At 25.0% G+C, this 22,784-nt stretch overlaps 1 protein-coding gene across 4 annotated transcripts in view; it reads right to left on the bottom strand.

Annotated features, from left to right (window-relative positions):
* LOC112597375 (neuropeptide Y receptor type 2-like) overlaps window positions 1-22,784 on the bottom strand; it is a 180,716-nt gene that overhangs the window by 54,335 nt on the left and 103,597 nt on the right. For all 4 annotated transcript variants that reach the window (XM_025343398.1, XM_025343400.1, XM_025343401.1 and 1 more), the window contains one exon: window positions 12,299-12,474. In XM_025343398.1, the coding sequence (XP_025199183.1) occupies window positions 12,299-12,474 (176 nt within the window). The remainder of the gene's footprint in view (window positions 1-12,298; window positions 12,475-22,784) is intronic.

The following is a 22,784-nucleotide window of genomic DNA, read 5'->3' on the forward strand; positions in this document are numbered from 1 at the left end:
TCTCTTTCAGAATACGGTCTTTTATCCGGCACTCGTTGAGCGTAAAATTGTTTGCACGTTTCAACGATGTAGACTACGACAACTTTTAGACCTCCAATGAATAAAATATACAAATTATGACAATAAAATCATACAAAATGGTTTCAGAGAAATCACAAGACATTTGGCATAGTATTCAATATTCGATTCCATACTTCCCTATTATAATATTGTAGTACAGTAAAACTTACCTTAAAAGACATTTTTAAAAAGAAAATGGCTTAAAATTAAAGAAGTTTTTTTTTTTTGAGAACAAACTAATACCTGTAAAATTCTGAAAAAGTAAGTGATTGAGAATGTCCGCTATACAAATTGTATGCATCGTTTTAAAAATGACATCAATTCACGATATTCACCAAGTAATAATATTGCAAGACTTTGATGATATTTAAAAATCACTGCTTTTATATCCAGGTTTTTGAAATTTTTCTTACAAATTGTATTAAATTAAATTCCTTTTATTTAAATAACATTTTCAGGAATAATGTGATATGCTTTTATAAGATTGTGTTGTGACACTGTAATATAATTTAGATTGAATTAAAGATAATTTATTTTTTATAAGATATTGAAAAATATTAATAACGTTTACATCTTAACTTTAGTTACATTAATACATAATATTTACAATATACCATATTATCCAACATTAAAATAATATTAAAAATAATATTTTGAAGTCATTCTATAATCGATTATTATGTTAAATAATTTGAAGTGATATGCTATATTCACTGTGTCTTATAAATTATAATTATTTAGTTTAAAATTCTAAAAAATTTACATATTTTAGCTCATTTATTAAAGAAAGTTTTCGCTTTTATGAAATCCACGAACAATTCATCTTGTAACAAATAAATACAATTTGCATTGTTGAAAGTTTGTTTAATGAATGCTATAATTCTACAACCAGCAAAATATAATATTGCTTCAGTGCATCCACTTTACTATAAAATTTCTTTAATTTGTCTCATGTTCCAATTATAGTGTATTATCCAATTATGAATAGAATAAAACACTGAATAAAAAAAAAAAAGATAACTAGTAGTTTCAAACAAAGTGGTTAAGCGATTATGTTAGTAAGATGATAAAAATATCTATTGAATGAAAATTATTCTACATCAGCGATTATATTTTCTCTTTTCTGAAAGCGTTGTACTTTACAGGCCAGTCCCCTCTGGAATATAACTTAGAAATTATTTTATTTGTATTCTCACCCAATTACATTAACACATTACGGTGAGATAAAACTTAAAATCTAGTAATATAATCAATAATTATAAGCGTCTATGGATAAATTACATTTTCTATTTTTTAATTTTTATGAATTTTTTTTTTTTTTAACTAAATAATAATGCAGCGTTTTTATAGGCAAAATAAGTACATTAAACACCATGGTCGTAAATATTTTTTCAGTATAATATCATGAGAATAACACAAAACAGAATATATTAAACACCTCGATACACTATGTATTATATACCCATGAAATTAGTAACTATATTATATAAGGTGAAATTATGTGTAAAGGGTATTTTTGTTTTTAACATCGAGTATAATTTTAAGTAGTTGAGAATTCATAACAATTTATTAGTAATAAAATTACCAACAATTCTTATTTTTATAAACAAAAATTTAAGTATAAATTTTTATCATTATGTACTCAATAAATTTAGATTAATCTAGTGTAAAGCTATTTTTCTTGAATATTTTTATTCAGATTGCTTCGATTCAACTTTTTTTACGAATCAATGATTAAAATACTTGACAGCGCAAATTACGATACAAAGCAATCTATTTATAAAGGCTATTGAATTTTTCTAAACAACAAAAAAATATTTTTGATTTTTCGCATATTCATTTCGGATACAATATAAATATTTTATTTAAAGTATTAGATGGAGGACTTTGATTCATGAATAATAATCGTTACTATTTTATTTTATTCTTAAAAAAATTTAAAAAAAGTGATTAAAATAAAAGTTGGTATTTTAATTTCAAGATTATTTATTAATTTATTTAATAGTTCTAATAGCTTTCCAGAAATATTATTGTCATTTATTATATATTAATATTAAACACTGACTTAGAAAACTGTTAAATTTATATTTATTTTTTCTATACTTCGATCACCAATAGAACGTAACTAGACGGCATCCAAAATGCGTCGTAGTCTACGTATTGACCACCACTAGTAATATGGAAATGACCACATAGTTGATCACAAAATAATATAATCAATTTAGTTAGTGATGTTAAATTTTTAACGTGGTTCTAATTAGAAGAGGATTAAATACTGTATACTATTTTAAAACCGTATAGAAAAAATATCACTTATGTCTTGCCATCATCATTATAAAAACTATAGTCTTTATTCCACTAAATTCAGAAGTCTGAATCTAAAAGTAATTCTGGATATACTTAATAATTTGTTATGTTTCTTATGGTGGAGCGCACATCTCTTACATAAACACACAAGTGCATTGTATTTAATAGCTTAATCAATGGTATAATGTTATGAGTGTTATGACAATACAGTAATTAAGGAAATAGTTATGGGAGGGAGGCAGGAATTAGTTAAGGATAGTATTTGTAAAGTCAAAAGATAATTAAATATAGATAATTGTAATGTTATTCGTAAGTTAATTTAGTTATTATTAGTCTTATATAAATTTAAACATTAGTTTAAAATTAAATTATATATATATATATATATATATATATAGTTGTATAAATAATCCATAACTAGAAACTTAGCTACTCTGTTACTTATCCCTATTTTATTATGTTTTTACACAATTGCCAAGGAAATTAAAACCAAGTTGCCATTTAATAATTTTAGAAATAAAACGTTAAAGTGATATTGAGTTATATAACATTCTATTAACCTCATTTGATTATAAGTTAAACAGGAAGTATTTGAGCTGTTTACATATATCACACACATAATTATATTATAATTCAACGAAAATTGTTCATATGTTTCCATGAGTATATCACACAACGATTACAGTTATATTTTATTACAACTGATGATTCGTACAGAATATACATTCAATAATTGTATATACGTATAGTGTGTTGTTGCTTCGAAGACAAAACACGCAATCATAATAATTGTATTTAATTTAAACTGTTGACTATTTAAATTGATTAATTGTTCTAATTGTATTTATTTTGTGTTTGTTGTTTATACTGTGAACTGATTGTTATTTTAGGTTTTTTTTTTTCAAATAGAAATAACGTTCATCCCGTTATATAGTAATACATTTTATGGACACATAGAATGTCGGAAAGAAGTTCAGAACGCACTTGCAGTTGAAGTATTCACGTATTAATAATTTTTCAAGCAGTTAAACAGAACTATGCATTATATAAGAAAAGAAAAGAAAAGAAGAGAAAAGAAAAGAAAAGGATATAGCAAAAAGTCTGAACCTTTTATAACCATGCGCAGGTACCTATAAGTTACCCGAAAAGATTCGCTTGCACGTGGCGTGAGATCGGATGAGTGAATACAGCATTAAATTAATATATATATATATATATATATATAGATTATATACATAAAATATATACCTATATTATGCATAATGATATAATGGTCCAACGACGAACGGAAATATGTCTTGGTACATCTAAATTTATAATTGGATTGTGTCAACAACGAGACGCCAGACGCATAAGCAATGTTTAATAAAACTATTTCAATATTTAACATACATGCACACGCACGGATACCATACAAACATAGGATTCGGTCACGGGGGAGTAGTTATCTGGGCTATGAAAGCACACCTGAATATCATTTTAATATTTATACGAGTGCCATCGACGACGTGACAACGGCGTGCCGTGTTAACAGTTATATAATAAATATTCTTATCAATTACAATTAGATGTACGCACATAATGATAGTGCGTTTATTATATTAGTCATACAAATTACGAGTGATTTTTAATCAAGGATGCGTGTTCTGTGTTTTCGAGCAAATTTATGGTATGATTAAAATAGTAATATTGATAAAAAAAAAGCATTTGGAAGAAGCACCTAAAATTTTTCTGCATAAAAAAAAAGTAAAATAAAGTATACTAAAAAGTACTAAACTTAAACTATTTCGGATAATTTGTTTATACATTTTAGAACATTATATTATGCGCTGTGAATGTGACAGGATAAGATAAATATCCTCTTAAATTATAACAGTAGGTAGTTACTAGTACAACACAACTATTTAGTAATATAGTAATTAATAAACCAGTAAAATTTTATATTACGATAAATTATATTCTTTATTTTACACTATTAAATGACAATTCAGTCAGATAGATTTAAATTTCAAATTTATTATTTGTTACATTTTATATTTGTCTATTTTTCGAATTATTTTTTATTTATTTTTTTTATCTTTCTTTTGCCTATGTAGAAAACAAAAGCTACTGATCATTCACCACTAAAGAATAAATTCTCAATAACGTCAGTGACACGGTATATTATCATATAACTGAAAGAGTTTGTTTTTTTTTTTTCATATAAAAACAGATATTTCACCACGTTCTCACAACATTTTATGGTATCCGTTTTATACGCTATGTAGGTAGTCGTCGACAGAAGTGCAGTTTACGTAGAACAAACACACATTGCGATTCGTGAGACAGAATTTAAATTATATTTTTTTATCGTTTTCCTATTTTTGTTTTTGTTTTATTTTTTATTTATTTTTCTACCACAGAAACAATAACAGATTTTATGTCGACAAGGGAATAACTAGAACATGGGTGCATATTTATTATTGGTATTTATGTTTTTCTAACGGAAAAAAATATTTATATATTACGAGAAAGACAACATCATATTATAAAATAATGTACATTGTTGAATGTACATTGTTGTTGCGGCATCGGTTGTGAAATATTCCAAAAAAAAGAGAAGTCGAAACCAAAGACACGCCAAGAAAAAAGAACAAAAGAATATTTTTAAAAAAAAAGTGGGTTCCCCTAAATTGATATAACGTCTCAGTCGGTCAACGAAATAATGAAATCGAAAAATATATATTCGTATGATGGGCTTAAAGTATTAGTTTATTTTCCAATTTGCGTATAAATTCTTTTCCTTTTCCGTTTCTCGTGAAGAACGTATTTTTTCTAAATATTTTCACCCCTCGTCTTATTTTTGTCTCCAAAGTTACCAAACGGTAACACGCGTGTCTAATTCATATCGTATACACCTAGGTATATTATTATTAAAATATTATATGTATTAACGTATTAACGATGTCCATCTGTTCGAGTTTACTATGACGCACGCATTGAAAGTGTATTAAATTACTACTCGTATGAAACACAAAATAATTATTACACGTATATGATACATTGATTTAAGATATTAAAGTAATGAGAAGTTTATGTGTGTACGTGTGTGTGCGCATGTGTGTTAGTATATATTACTATTACTAAACCCTTTGTCTGATGCATAGCGTGTTTTTTTGTCATTCGCATTGGTCACTCGTGTCACGTCATTGACCAAAGGCACCGATACCTATAGTATACGATCCTCACCGTTTCTGTTGGCAAAGTACACGAGTACTTCCTCGTATTATAATTCCGAACGATCAGGATATAATTGTTATTTTTTTAATTCTGTTCTCTAAGCGTAATGAATAGATTATATCATCTGACAAATCAATCAAATTGAACCTCAAAGCGTTGGATATTCATATTTAAAAGCACACACATACAACCCATAATCGTTGGTGTAAAAGAAAAAATTAAAAAATGATTAGACCTCAGTGGGAATCCATAACCAACCTGTATTCATGGTGTATAGCTGTCAAACTAAACCAATACACTTGGAAAGTAGTTTTCTAATTTATTAGTTTGACGAACTACCAAAGTGTACTTTAGAAGTTTTGACACTCGATAGTAGATTTTTTTTATAATGATACCTAGTCTTGAGCCCGAGAAATATTGTATAACCCAGATTTACCTCTATTGACCATCGATAGCATTCACATCCATACGTTATTTACTAAGTATGATCATTTTATTTTATGTATCTTTTAAAAATCTCCAAGAAAAAAATATAAAAGATTAAATATCTAAAAGAAAAAATAAAATAAACGTTGACTTAACTTCGATATATACATATACACCGTGTATAGCTTAAATAAATTTTAGCCTTATCTTGTGTTCAATATTTTTATAAACCGTATATTACCATCAGTGTGACTAATCAAATATTATATCCAAAAATTGTCAAAAATTGTTCATTCAACTAGTTTGGAATGTATAAAAATGACTATTTTGTTTCACAATATTAACTTTAAGCTCTTTAAGTTAAATATTATATTATTTATGAACTATTAACTTATGCTAAACGTTTGGTATAATGACTACTTATTTAACTATCTTAACTTAAGTAACTTATATTAACTGTATTCAGTATTCATCAACCTGCCTCCTACCTATGAATTAAGATTGTGATCAATAAGTTTTTGTTCTTAAACGAAACGACGGCACTGAATATCTATGGTATTGCGTGCATATATATAATATCTAAAACGTTTATCCATCGTCTGCACATACACAAACTATAAAGGCATATATATTATATATACATATGTATAATATATATGTAAGTATATAACGTGAGTGAGAAAAGGGCGGAACCACGTTTCCGTTTGGACTTAAGCACGAAGACGTCGGATTTGTGGTCAATAGTATTTTTTTCTTCTTTATAACACTATTCTTAAAATATAAGCTTTTAAAACCTCATGAGATGTATGGTTTGTTTTTTTTTTTTTTGCTTTTGGGTTTCGTATACCGCACAAAGATTACACCTAATGGAGCCTCTTTTCGTTAGAAATTCCAAATACTTTTTAATATTAATCATAAAGGAACTATCAGATGCGTAGTCGTATATAAAGCTTTTTTATGTTAACATTTTCCTAAAAAAGAAGACTTTTACAAGTTGAACTTTTTTAACTTAAAATACATTATTGAAACTTATAAAAAAGAGTAAAATTTTAAAATAAAATATTAAAAATCAAAGGTCTGCATATTTTTATAATATTTATATATTATTATGATGTATATAAGTAATATAAATAACTATGCATGTACCTACTTCAATCCGACAGGCTTTTTATCAATAATAAATTTTCCCATTTTCGCATAAATATGTATAGTATATAGATAACTACCTACTTTTAAAGGTTTGTTAAAAACGTGACCACTTAGTCCAACGACCATAATAACATTTTTTTAAACGTTTAAAATAGATGTACTATAATAAAACAATTTTAAAATATAAAAAAATAATTTTGTTCATACGCAATTTACTGGAAGGATTTCACATGATTTTCGCATGCTTTTAAAACTGCGAAAACTCCATCATCGTATATTCATGTCATAAAAGAAAATAATAATAATGAGCTAAAATTAAGTGGTACATTTATAAATATACGTATATATGTATATACATTATTTAACTTAGGAAATATGTATTTTTTTTGTTTAGTTAAAATTTTTATAATAATCTGCATAAATACAAATATTATTTTCAATTACTGTTTAACAGTTAATAATAGATTTTAAGTTGGAAGTCTAAGATCTCTGTACAAACATTCATAATGCGCAGCTTATACTTAGTGTAAAACGTTTACGTGATTAATTAACGATATAGGTATTATATGGTAAATAAATAGCTATTATCTAGACCTTAAAAAATTTAAAAAATATTTTAACTATTTTTGAACAATTTAATATTTTTCTTGACATTTAAAATGTTCGATATTTTATATAAATATCAACAGAAAAATGTATTTATGCAAAAAAATTTGAGAATATAATATAAGGTACTAAAAAATAGTTTGTGGTTTTAGCAAATTTAAAAGTACTAAAAATATAAGTCCATGATTTTTATGTCCTGAGTGAACGATATATGTATTAATTTTGTGACGATATGTACGATTTTTCGTATATATATATATATATATATATATATATGATAAATCTGTATGGATTTCACATACTTCAGAGTTGCGTATATTATATATCATAATGGAATTGTCTGTATATTTAGACTATTGCATTTTAATCACCGATGTATACTATGCAGTATTGGCTTATAAATAAATAAAAAGAATATATTATAGTACTTCTTATAGTTTATAATATTCGCGATGTTATAAGAAATAAATAAGTTCAATATATAAATTATAATAAGTAAAGAATTATAAAAAAAATCATACTATAATTTGTAGTTTAATATTACCTTTACGATTAAATACATTTTACAAGACATCAATGAAATCATACATACTATTACGTATTAAACCTGTGTAAAATCCAAAACACTGTTTTGTGCAACGTGTCAACTTTAGTATGAAAACATATCACAATTATACTGAAAATCGCATTTGTACATTCATGAAATCCTTGATTACATTAATTTGCGAACACGTGTGCAACTTGCGGTGATAATATCGTTAATCCCTTTATACTCGAACAATAATTATGTCCGTATAATGTTTATATTAATATGTATTAATATATAAATATTTATATATTATTATATATATATAAATCGTTATATTTTGGTGTTGATCGTATAAATTAATGCGTTTCTCCGTCGTAAAATATGCTCCCTTCTAAAACCGTCCGAATTGTTCTTTCTCCCTCATCCGAATACGTTGATTAATTACTAACGATTGTCATACAGTGCACGGTAGTTAAATTGTGACACAGTGATGAATATCGACCAGATTTAATATTAAAATATTGTAATATAAATTATAATAATAATATGACGTGTTGTGCGAACGTGATGGTGGCGGCCGACAGTTGTAACGATAGCTATTTACACAGCGAAAGTGTACCAGACAATCATATTATTTTTGTCTACGGTATAATAATAAAAGTAATAATTAAATTTATAGTAATAATAATAATAATAATAATAATAATAGTAATAGTAATAAGTACTTTATTCTATATGAAATTATGTTACACCTATACATATACACTATACTATGTATTATAGAATTTTCGTTTCTATCAGTGGCATAAAAAATGAATCAGCATGAAGAATGTTTTTAACTTACGTTATGACAGATTCTATCACCTTTTTTTTTATTCTTGAAAACTTAAGTATATGTTTACTGTAAAAGTAAACCACATTGGTTAGAATTTACAGAAAACGATTGGGGTCAAACAATGCTGTAGTGGTATTAATTTTGTGTTGAAATTAAATCCCAGCACGATAAATATAACTACTGAAATCATCATAAAAATCCAATATCAAAAAAACACTCTGCTATGTATGTTTTCAGTTACATTACAATTACACTGCTATAGCTAATGGTAATAAATATGTATGTAAATCCAACAGAGCTAAGGATAATCACTTCACCTTTGACCCCACAGTAAATGTTGACTATCTTCATGTTTTTTTAAATTTAAAATGTATTTGAGATTAATCAACAATTATAATAATTAACAAGGAATAAAATTTGGTATTGTATTGTATTTTATTTAAATTATATTTATTTTTTTATGTTAAAAAATATTAAATAAAAATATTTTTAATGATATAACAATAATAACTATTACTGGACCTTTTTCTTAATCGAAATAAAATTATTGAGATAATATGAATAAAATATATTTGAATTATTATGATTGCCTAAACATTATTGGATAATTTCTGATAAAATTGATTTATTCTAATATTTTATGATAAAACTTTATATATAGAAATAGTTTTTCTTTAGTGAATATGATTTGGTATTTAAAAAGATAACAGTGTAGTACGAATTATATTTTTTTTTTGATTTTTTACCAAAATTAGTTGTATATCCTAAGATTTACTATAGTTCCGTTGTAAAAGACTAAACAAAATTAGTTTATCAAAATTTAACTATATAATTTTGTATATTATTCCAAAATTAATCAATATCAACATTCTCTAAGTCTAGGTTTAATTTCGTATATTCATACTTTTATCTTTTTACTCGTATATTTATAACAATAATAAATTTAATTAAGCTAAAACTAAAAAATGTATATATATACATGAATGATATGAAATGAGTTCTTATGGAAACTTTCAAGTAAATAAGTAATACTAAGATATTACTTACTTCATAACACAGGCTTTATTTCAATAAGTAACTACAAAAATAATATCTATACAGCGCATAATAATATTGTAATATTGTAAATAATATAGATTTTAGTTATGTTATAGTTAAATAAATAAAATGATAAAAAAATCATATTTTTATATGTTTCACAGCGAAGAACTTTCTCATATCAAATCATTTCAATGTCATATTCAATTATCGCATATTTTTACCATTCCATTTGCATATAATATTTACCATATATATTATTTCACACATACGTATGCTTACAAGATTGCAATAATCATATTAAGAGATGCTTGTAATAGGTACAAAAACGTATTTTGGGTAATATTCATGTACACAATTTTCATCCCCTCAAATTACACCTCTGATTATGTAAACAAAGCATGTACACAGTCATTTATATTACTAAAGGTCTTTTTTTTTTTATTTTTTTTTTTTTTTTATGAGATAATTGTATTTCTCGGTTTGAATTTATTGCTTGAAATGTTCTGTCCCTTCATAATATTCCCTCCTGGGCTCACAAATGAAAGTGTAATATTTTTATATCAATGTGACCTCCACGTAACTCAGGTCCAAAGGCACGTTATAACAACCACTTGGTTTTGGTATAGAGTAGAGCGCGTAGATCTGTACACAGTACATGTTTATAATATAAAAACTAATATGACGTAGCAGCTTAGGGGATAAAACTAGTCAAGGACATATATATATATATATCGGAAAATTCGAGTTATTTTGTTTATGTATTATTTGCTTTTAACTTAAGTGACTGGTAAACATTGCACAGCACGACTGGCGGAGAGGATACGGCAGAAAATATTATGCATTTCTATATAGGCGCCTCTTGTGTAGTACAATGGCGGTGGCGGCATTAGCAGTCCGATGGGAAATCATCCAAGATGTTACAGCGAGATTTTTTTTTCATGTTTTGCTAAACTCTAAACCTAATGGACTGAAATAAAAACATCTCGCTGTTCCGTTTAACAATACGCCGCGGTGACGACGGAGATCGATACTAAAATAATTCTAGAGGTAATTTTACGCCACAAGCCCGCGGCGTTTGTATGAAATACAATATTATTTATAATATTATATACGTCAATACGCAGTCAGAATCGCCAGATATTATTATTATTATTATTGTTATAACGATACGCAAGAACTTACAAATTGCGTGGGGTTTTTTTTCCGCGCCTACTTACTCCCTTCGGAACAGTATTCACGTTATTATAATATAATGTAATTGCATGTCGAGAGTTTAATCTGAAATTAAATACGTTACGTATACGTCGTGTATTTGGACTTTGGATCCAATTAAAACCTATTTCTATATTTTCTACACGTCATATACCTATTTACGCACATTTACATTATATTCATACAAGTATATCGTAGGTACTACAATTTACCTCCCGTGAAGGTTGTGTTTACGTATATATCATGAATTATGATTATAATATATAGAAGATTCGCTAAATATGCCCTTTCCTTTTCTCTTCAACAATTAAGTTATTCCAAACATGAATTTGGAAGTTTTAGGTATACGTTTAGTTCGTTTTTTTGAATACTCTATAAATTTTGTTACATTCAAAGAATACCATGTAACGATATCAACAGCATGGAACTTATGTTTTTAAAATTAAATTATCTGACCCTTTTTACATTAAATTATCCAGAAAATGTATTTATTTTATTTTTTGAAGTACCTAAATTAAAATTGTAAGTTGTTTTCGAATTGTTAAGCATAATTTATATCGAGGATATTTTTCAAAACAATTTTTAATAACTACTATCTTTATTAGGTATACACATTCTTACAACTTTAAAACTACTCGTTTATGGTTTGATCAAAAACATTAAAATTTTGAAAAACATAAGCAAACATCTATTGAATAACTTAAATTAAAAAAGAGATCCATAAAAAAAACAAAAATTTGAGCCGCCACGGAGTACTCTTTAAGTAATATAAAAAATCTCAAATCGACTTAAAGTATATTTTAAAGTTCTAATTTTCAGATTATGAAAAACTGCATTATTGAAGAAAAAATAAAACGATATTGCTTAATGAATCGCTTTGCATAAGTATGTGCATATATTTTATTATAATATACCTGTTAGTCCGGCTCTTTCTTTCGCGTTCCACTTCTTCTCGCCTTGCGTTCTTCGTTGACGTTCCCGGCTTGCATCTGGCCCGGTCGTTAAGTTTTAACCAAACTCGAACATAACAAAAGGCTATGATCAGGAATGGCAGAACAAACTGTAGGATGGCAGTAATCGCACCGAAAATCTGAAAAAATCGTAAAAAATAAATTAATATTAATATGTGAGATCACGTCTCATTGAAGATATTTTAGGAGTACACTGACAAAATATACGTTGGAGGATTGTGTTTTTGTCAGCCTTCACACTACAGCGATACATGAATAATAGCCAATTATGAATCATCTAATATACGAATTACATAGGTTAGTGTGTTTGTTATGAAGTTCAATATACAATACCTAATGAATCATTTTAGTCCATAAGTGATAAACTATTAAAAAACCTTAAATATTTTATAAAAAGTTTTTGTTCAAAATTTATTTTTAAAACTGTAATTATATACAAAAGAAAAGCATCAAATAGAAAAAAAAAAGAACTAGAACAGCAGCTAGTCATTTAAGTAATAGATTGTTTAGTTTATATACCTACTTATGATAATATTAATAATCGTTTACCTTTTTTATCTTATTTATTACAACCACTCCGTCCTCTATTATTGTGTATAATAGATAAAACATATATACCAAAAAATAATGATTATTGCCAAAATGCCAGTAAATAGGTGTGGTTCACTATTTTTTAAAACAAATACGAAATATTTAACAAAGTATTAGGTACTTATTATTGATTAATTTAATAAAATTTATAAGGACCAATTGGTATTGAGTTAGCTTCGAATACATGCAAAAGAAATAAAAATGAATGATTTTTATTTGAATTAGGGTGTTATGAAACATACTATTTTAAAACCAAAATTAAGAAATCTGCTTTAAATATAATTATATTCTCGTTTTTACATAAAAATCCATGTCATATAATAATATAATAAAAAAGTTATTCAGCTTTTTTCAAAACCATTTTTTTTTTAGTTAATTGGGTTAACATTGTTAGTGCGTGGTCATGGACCACAGATGAATAGTTGCATTATTTTAAGTGTCTACTACGGGCACTCAAAGGTACTAAACAAGATATCTAGCTGGCGAAAGATCAAATAAAATTACTGAAAATTAAACTATTTGATTTATGATTACAATTATTTAATTTGTGTTTTATTTCTGGTAATCGAAAAAAATATTAATTATTCATATTTATGTATTATAAGTATAGTGATATAGATATTATTAAACTAGGTAAATACATAAACTGAGGTTGATTATAGGTATATGTTGCAAGTTAATATTTTCAGGTTAAAACATCGATTTTTACTTTTTTTTTTTAAATTAAATTATTGCGAATTCAGATTTAAATACATATTTATATTAACAGTGAAAAAATATTTTATGTTTGTTTTTTTCAATTTTATCATAAACGAAACAAATTATTTTGAATTCATTATTTTGGAGTACAATAAAATGTAGAAAGATTTTATAATAATATATCCAAATATATTGTTGTTATATTGTGAAACAAAAATAAGTATCTTATACATGACTTCATAGTTTATTATGTAAGAAAAAACAATGTATAAAATTGTTGAAATTATTATTAACTTATTTTAAATTTCTAACAAAACGTAGAAAATATTCAAAAACTATTAACGCAGGTACTAATAAAGGTATAAAACTATTTTGTGTTTTGTAGAATATTTTATTATAAAATCAGTTCAGATAATCAAAATTAAATTGAACATGCAGTATGTCTTAAAAGATTTATAAAATATTTTATTTAGAAATTATCTTTGATAAAAATATGTTATATTTGTGAAGTAAAACATTTGAAAACTTGCTATTGATATGATGATTACAATTCGTTATTCTTTTATTCTTTTAAGTCTTAAAACGATTTTCTGTGATAATTATAATATTGTCTTAATATATTGTTTTTAATTCACTTTTTTATTAGTTTAATTCAGACGATACTGAATATTTACTCGTACAATAAAAAATACTTGTAGACATTTTTTTTTTTTTGCTTAAGCGATATACTTAAAAGCATAGATTTTAGATATAAGAGATACACTATATAAAACGCTTAGGTTAGGTTAGGTCTTTAACATCTAACTAATTGGAATTAGACTTATAGACTTATATGTTAAAAACGCTTTTTAATAACCAAATATGTTTAATGTATGTATTTTTTTGTTATTTTTTTTCTCTCTAAAAAAAAAAAATTAAAGACGTAGTATAATGTAGAACATCACTTCGCCGTGTTAAAAGTAAAATGACAAGTAAATAAATTAATAAAATTGCAGCAGATACCTACTTGTAAGACGGACAAAATTTAAACGAAAGATTTTTCACAATAGACAATCTTGAACGGAGGGGAGATTAGATAATAAAATCTAAAACGTTATAAAATATCCTTAAAAATCCTAAACTAATGTATTATATATTATTATACTACCAATACGTACGTATTATATATATTATATAAGTATTATAAAATAGTGTTAAACTTACAAACACAACTTGATTTTAGACATAGCACAGCATAATAAAATAAACTATAATATTATTTTTTGTTGCAGTTGATACATAAACAGGTCTTAGAGAGGTAATATATAACAATAATAATATTAATAATTATGAAGTGTAAGAAAATAAATATAACGTTTTGAGCGCGAAGATTAGACAATAATACAATATAATTATTCTCACGTACACGAGCAATTATACGTATAGTTCACTGACTTACTGGGATATTAGATAATAATTATTACCATCTAGGCAATGTAAGTTACATTAACTATAATTCCATTAAGTTTATGTTTTACATTACAATGGAACAGCAGAAATTTTATTATTGTTAAACGCTTTGGAAAATTACGTTTCCTATTGCGGAGTAGAGTGCAGCTATACATAAATCTAAAAAAACGCATACATGCAGTCTCACTTTATTTGTACCTATTGTACAGTGTACAATATTTAAATAACAGCCATCATAAATATAATAATATAAAACTAGTAATAATAAAAAAAAAAAAAAAACGATGAACGGCAGAAGTTTCTAATAATAAAATACATAAATAAACAATTATTGTATTATATACTGCAGTTTTATTTTTTTTTTTAACTTTTGATTCCTTTTTTCTTTTTTAAAATATAAATACAACAAGATTTTTGAATTAAGGTCATGATTTCAACTTAATACATAGATAAAATAATTTTATAGTAAGTTGGTAAATTAATTGACATATTTGTGTTTTTAGTTCACACATGTACTTCTTTTTTATTATTATTATTATTAAAATTATAATTATTATACTTTATTTAGGGTGTAGAAGAAAGTAATTTTAATTTGCTTTTGGAATATAAAATCTAAAATAAATGTTTTAATGATAATATGACACTATGTAACATTAGAAATAGTAATGCAATTAATAATGGATATTATTATATAATTAAATACCTACGTTTTCGAATCAATGTTTGTTACTCTAACGTTAAACCTGCGTAAATCACCAGTATGTTGCGCTCTAAATATATATCAACATTTATTCTAAAAAAAAATCTATTATAACGTCTGGTTTACTTAAAAAATGATAAAATTTGTATTTAATTTAAAAGTGCAGTTTTTGTTTTTAGTTCAAATGTAAATTCTAATTTTTAAAACAACAACGTTACCATAATTTCATCATTATCATACGTCGTAACATTGTGTGTCTCGTTTTAGAATATGCCGAGTGCAATAGCAGTGAACTTTACTTATATAGCAGTAATTAAATTCTAATCTACGTCTGCAAAAATTAAATCCAAATAAACTTTCAAAAATTTTGTTCTTAAATATTTATGTAATTTAAAGATAAAATAAAACTGTAACTATTTCATACAGCAACTATTCAATCTTTTCATTTATCAATTTATTACTAAAAATATGAGCAGACCTTTATCTATTAGAAGAACTCTTGCTGTATCAAATAGTGAAAAATATAGCTTTTTTAGTACTTTTAAACAAAATTAGTCACAAAAAAAAATATAAAAAATCAAAAATTATTTCGCTCTACAAATGGTATCAAAAGTATGTGCAAAAGACAAACCTGCCTCAAATAAGCAATTTTTTTATAACAATTATCCTGAAGAGTGTATAGATGGCAAAGTCAAATAAAAATTACTCTTATCTATACTTGCAAGTAACGTTATTAACATTATTGGGTATTTGCTCAAACATTTTTGAACTGATTAACATAAATAGTAATTATAATATTTAAACTATAATTTCGGAAAGCTTTTTAAAGAATTAAGAAAACTATATACTGACTATTTGGGCATTCACAATATTATTGTATACAATTAAAATTCTGAAAAAAGTGAAAACCGTAATGAGTAAAACGTTTCGAAATACTACTTCATAAAATAATTATTAATTAAATTCTTAATATTGGTTTATTTCGCTGATTCTTTTATTACATCAAAGACAAGTTTAATTTATTATTATAAATTTAACAGGTTATCATTTTTTTTTTTTTTTACAACCTAATATAAGACGATTCGTTTAACTAATGATTCCGAATGTGTTCACGATCGAACCATCAATCCCCATGAGTTAAAATGCTCGTATAATTCGTGCTGAATCAAAAAGATCAGGAAGAAGAAATGTGCAATTATATGATGGACAGATATGAGAGTGTTAGATGGTGTACTAAGATTTGGCAAAATATTTTGGAAAATCTTCGTATTTCTTCAATGAATGGACTTGAATACTGATAGTCTATTGACCGTATAATAACCATTTGGGCGTAATCGTCTGTACTTTATCGTTTGGACGTGAGTCGTATTTATTTTGAAATTTCAAATTAATTTAAAAAATATTAGTTCTCAAATGCTCTACTTGTACATTATTTGTATGTTAACGTAATTATACTAGCTATATATATATATATATATGATAAAATAACTCTTTAATAAGAACGAAGGATCACAAATTTACCCATTAAGCTTATGTTACACGTACTGACAGAGAATATAGATTTAAACACAGTACACTACTGCAGAATGCAAATGAATAATAAGTATTAACTTAAAAACATTCTAAAACCTTTTGTATAGCCACCTGCACTCTGATAGAAAGGTATATATAAAGGGGTCGATCGAAGGATCTCTTGAATCGATTTTCAATCATTCTTAACAAATATTATTGATGGTTTTCATATCTCTACCAAATATTTCTTATTTAGAACATATTTTTTAGACATAGCAAATATTAGTTCCGAAGTTACACAGAGTGACGTTTTATCTTAATTAATACGTATATACTATAGACATTCCTGGAAAATATACCTCTTCAAACACATGAGTTGATGAATTTATGAATGACAAGGTTATATTAATTCATATTTCATAATGATTCAGATGCTTTTTCCTTAAATATCTATAGCCACCATGAATTTCTATACATATATGTGTAATACAAACAAATAGCGCTTCAAAGTAAATCAATCGAAATTCTCACTTGCCATATTCACTCAGCGTCTTCTCACTTGTCCGGATATATCTTTGAATATTAGTTTAATTATTTCCTTTCAATCAGTAAAATACTGAAGTAAATTACTAACCTCGTTACATCTCAAAATACTCGTATCTATCGCATGTCCCCGTTTGTTTTTAAAACATAAACTTTTTGTTAGCCACGTGATATTTTGTAATGTCAGTTAACGTGTGGGTATCTTTAATAATCCAAATATTATTTACTGATCTAAACCATTAAATGTATATTTATTTTTTTTTTTTTTTAGGTATAAATTTTATATTATAATTAACTATTGTATATTTTGAAGTACCTAACATAGCCATACTTAATTTATATATTTTTTTTTTATTGAAATAAAGTTATTGTAACATATTTTAATAGTGGCTACCGAAATAATAATCATTAATTCTAAGAACTATTAGAAAAAATATTGTTTTACAATAATTACGAATCCCTCGACTTATCAATACAAATTACGATGTGCAAGTATCTAATCGGAATTATTAATATTATGCTGTAATTTATCAATAACTGGTTTTAACATATTCAACAAATATAACGATAAGACATTATAATAAACAAACTAGCTTCCACATTTGTACCTAAGAAAATAACAGTTTTCGAAAAACGCAACAATGAGACCGTGGAAAAATTATGGGCTTCAAATTCAAGAAAAGAACAGAGATACTACATATTATAAACAAGCTTTCAGAACAGCATATTCAAATGTACCAGTGCCATTGAGTCCACAGCACCTCTACGCCTCACGCTTTTACATAAGCTTATTATACTCGAATTAAATAAAATAAATGAACTATTTTAAGTCACAATTGACTTAAACATTTATTTCGAATCCATGGCTTGTACAGATGTAAAGTGAACGCTCTACAACATAATATTACATTATGGAATACATGAAAAATTAATACTATTAAAAAAAACTATAATTTTTAAAATGTATATAAGTTACTAAAAAGCTTAAATACATAATACAATAACTTCATGGACATAATATTAATTGAGACAAAGCATACATATATACATAATTTAAACATATTTATTTCACTTATTTCTAAATAAATAGCATAAATATGATCTTAACACAAAAAGTTTATTATTAGGCGTGTGAAGTTTAGTGTATCATGACTTAGGCATGAGTATACTTAATATATATAAAAATACCTAAAACCAAAAATAAAAATAAATTATGTTGAGCTCATCTATGAAAGAAACATAAAATTTGAAAAACAAATATGAATAAAACTCAAAAATACAAAAATATGCAATCCATATGACTATCAAAGAGTTAATTTTAAATAATAAATACATTAAATAAAGAACAATTATTCTTATGTGCAAATCTTTAATATTATGCTCATGCAGATATATGGAAAAACAATTTAAGATAATCATAAAAAATAAAATATAATCAAACTCTGTGTAGTATGATATGCTACTTATTGCCGAAATGTAATTAGCATATTTATTATAAATTATAAAAATATCTTAATGTATTTTAAAAGCAACTAGCAATATTGCATATTATGTTGAGCTGTAAACGACTCTAATACTACGAAAAAAGCATAAAATCAGTTTTTTTTTTAAATTTACGGATTGCACCCTTTTTTAACATAAAAAAATTTCCCTTTAGTGTCTTAACATGTATGGTCTAAAGGTTGTAAACATCTTTGTTGCAAACGAATGATCCTGTTTGGTATGTATTGCGTCAAAAAACAATTGGTTTAGTAAAAATATTATGTAAAATAAATAACAATACACAAATTAATGTTGAAGAGTTTCAAATCCCAACAAATAATATTTTTTTTAATATAATAAAATAACCATTATTGTTATTTTTTTATTTAAATATTACTATTTACTTTTTTATTATTATTATTAAACTACGGTTTAGTAGAATATTATTTATTTAGATTAAAGTTATATATATATAAGCGTGTGTATATGTATATGTATATATATATATATATATATATATATTATTTGTAAAGTTATTAAAATGCTGTTGCATTATTACAATGTATTGAGTTAATTTGTATTATTATTACTATTTTTTTTTTTTTTTTTATGAGGGTTGAAATAATAAAAAAAAAAGCCATTGCATACTAATATTTACATAGTAAGTACTAATAATCTGCGTATAAAAATAAAATAATTTTAGAAACATTTTTAAATAGAATGTTATGATATGCATAATATCATACTGATTTCCAATCAATTCGGTGCAACATTGATCGTTTTCTAATAAATTATATAATTCGTTTATACTTTTAGCAAAAAATACTCGTTTTTTAATACGTTTAATAATGATTTAGACTATTCATTATTATGGTTATATGATATATTGTTTGAATCACAAAAATATTGTAGAAACTTCCACTATGACTCAAGTAAAATATATTATTTATTTATAATAGAAAATAATCCATATCATTATGAACGCCAATATTTTGAACAGTTAAAGGATTATTAAACAAATTTATACACGTTATATAAATAAAATGAATACTAAGAAATCTACGCATGTCAAAGAAAAAACTTTTCAATCAAATGTCTTCGCTATAAACATAAATATTTTTCAAAAGATTAAATTTATACGATGTTCCATTTAAACTGCCTATACCGTTTTATTTTCAAAATGTAAAGGTATCACAACTTTTTATAACTATTAATGAGATCAGTAGTAAATATAATATTAAACAAAATTATTGTAAAAACAATCGAAAACTAAAAAAATAATAATTTATAAACAAAAATAACATTTTTTTTTTTTTTTTGACAGTGTGGTACATGATAATTAATTTCAAATTAAAAACTGCATAATATGTGGGCAAAACATAATAATTTAATTTTATAATTAACTTTGCTGAATTGGATATTTATTATATTAATAAAATAGTTTATTTATGGTATTATGCGTGTTTCGTATTATAATGGATTAATATTTATTTTTATTTTTTTTTTTTTGTTTGTTTTTGTACATACAATTTTAATTAATTACCATTTTTAAAAATACGGAGTAAAAAATATAATAAATAATGATTAATGAAAAAGTTGTATTTAAGTGTTCCATTTATTTTGCATTGTTAGAATGAGTAAAAATATAGTTAATAATAAAATATTAATGTGAATTGTTTTTGTATAAAATGACAGAAAAACTGAGTGTTCCTACGTTAAATTGTAAAATAAGACAATGATGATTATTGTTTATGTTTGTATAAATTTAAATTATTACTATTTTCTAATTTTATTGTTAAGCACATTTTAATTTACTGCATGCTTTGAATACAATATGACGATTTTGTTAATACATTTGCTCATGTGTGTCTCCTACAAGGCTTAAAACTAAAACTAAATGCTTTATCAGTACTACCAAATTATCTGTATTTTAAGGTAACAAAGAAAGTTTATAGTTTAGTCAATCTAGACGATATTTAATAGTATTACATATATACTATATGCGTTCTTAGTTTATAAATCGACTTTATTGCAACTACAAACTTTCAAAATTCGATGTCACACACTATGAAAGATATTTATTTTTGTTTTAAAATGTATCTACTTAACAATACTATACTAAAATACTAAACAAAGCATAATATATATTAGTAGGTTGTTAGATATAAGTTCATATTACATGTATTATAAATTATATATATGAAAGTACATCGAAAGAGATTTCATATTCGATCAGTTACCGAATAATGTGGAATTTTAACGGAAACAGTACATCACTAACTATACATATTGTATTATTGTAACATTAAATCGTTGTAATATTTAATAAATGTCTCGAACATTTTTTCAGTATCATAAATATTTGATAAATTATTATTTATACTTTATATTATACTCGTGTTTTTACGAGTATACCGCATTAATGTGGAATATTAAATAACGTCCGTTACTTCAATTTGAGTTGAAATTGAACAAGTAGCATAATATAATGTGTCTCAATAATAATATTATATTATTATATAAAAAGTAACGAAGCGATGAAAATGGAATGAGCAAATACTTTACGAAGAAATTATTATTTATTATGGTTAGTGCAATTTTGCGAAGCGTTTTTTACTTTTTAAGCCATTATTGTGGTCTGTAGGTTTTACAATGACGCCTGCTATAGCTTTTTGCCGATTAAATTCTTTTCGGCAGGTAACAAATTACGTGCCGCACTCGCGCACCATTATATAATATAATGGATTGAAAATCCAACAAACATCATTATTACACTATGAACTATACTATATAATAGGAAATCGTGAATACCGGCGTCAAGAAAGAAGTATATTTTGTGAATTATACGCAATGGAAAAAACAAACGGGTTCAATTTCTAAAACATGTCGTTTACATGAGTATTGAGTATACTTATATTATATTATGTGACGAGATATCATGAAATAAAATGTATTTTATTATTTATCGTAGCTTTCAGATACCTAGTATTTAGAAGGGTATTCAGATCCAGTTCAACCGACCTGTCAAACGCTAATACTGATATATACATAGGATTCATCATGTTTTATATTTTTACGAAGAATTTTCTCATTTATAAACTGTATATTTTTACAACTATTTAATATTTTATTCAAATCCATTGCATCATATCAAAAAACGATTCAAATGTTTAATGCGATGACACTATCGGAACACACGAAATTACCTAATTTTCATCACATTCAATAATATTTGATTGGTTGTGGGATATTACCTATAAACTAATAATAATCATATTTACATAAATTCAAAATCAGTTTCATTTGCATTTCAGCGTTGTGATAAAATAAATTAAAATTTGCGCATGCGATAATTTTAACTTTAAAAGTTTTAAAAAGTGTATGAAAAATATTCACATATTTTTTTTATACTCTTCTGTTGTATATATGTATAAAATAAACGTAAATCATATT

The sequence above is a fragment of the Melanaphis sacchari genome, unplaced genomic scaffold (assembly GCF_002803265.2).
Source record: "Melanaphis sacchari strain LSU unplaced genomic scaffold, SCAv2.0 Contig40_pilon_pilon, whole genome shotgun sequence".
Lineage (NCBI taxonomy): Eukaryota > Metazoa > Arthropoda > Insecta > Hemiptera > Aphididae > Melanaphis > Melanaphis sacchari.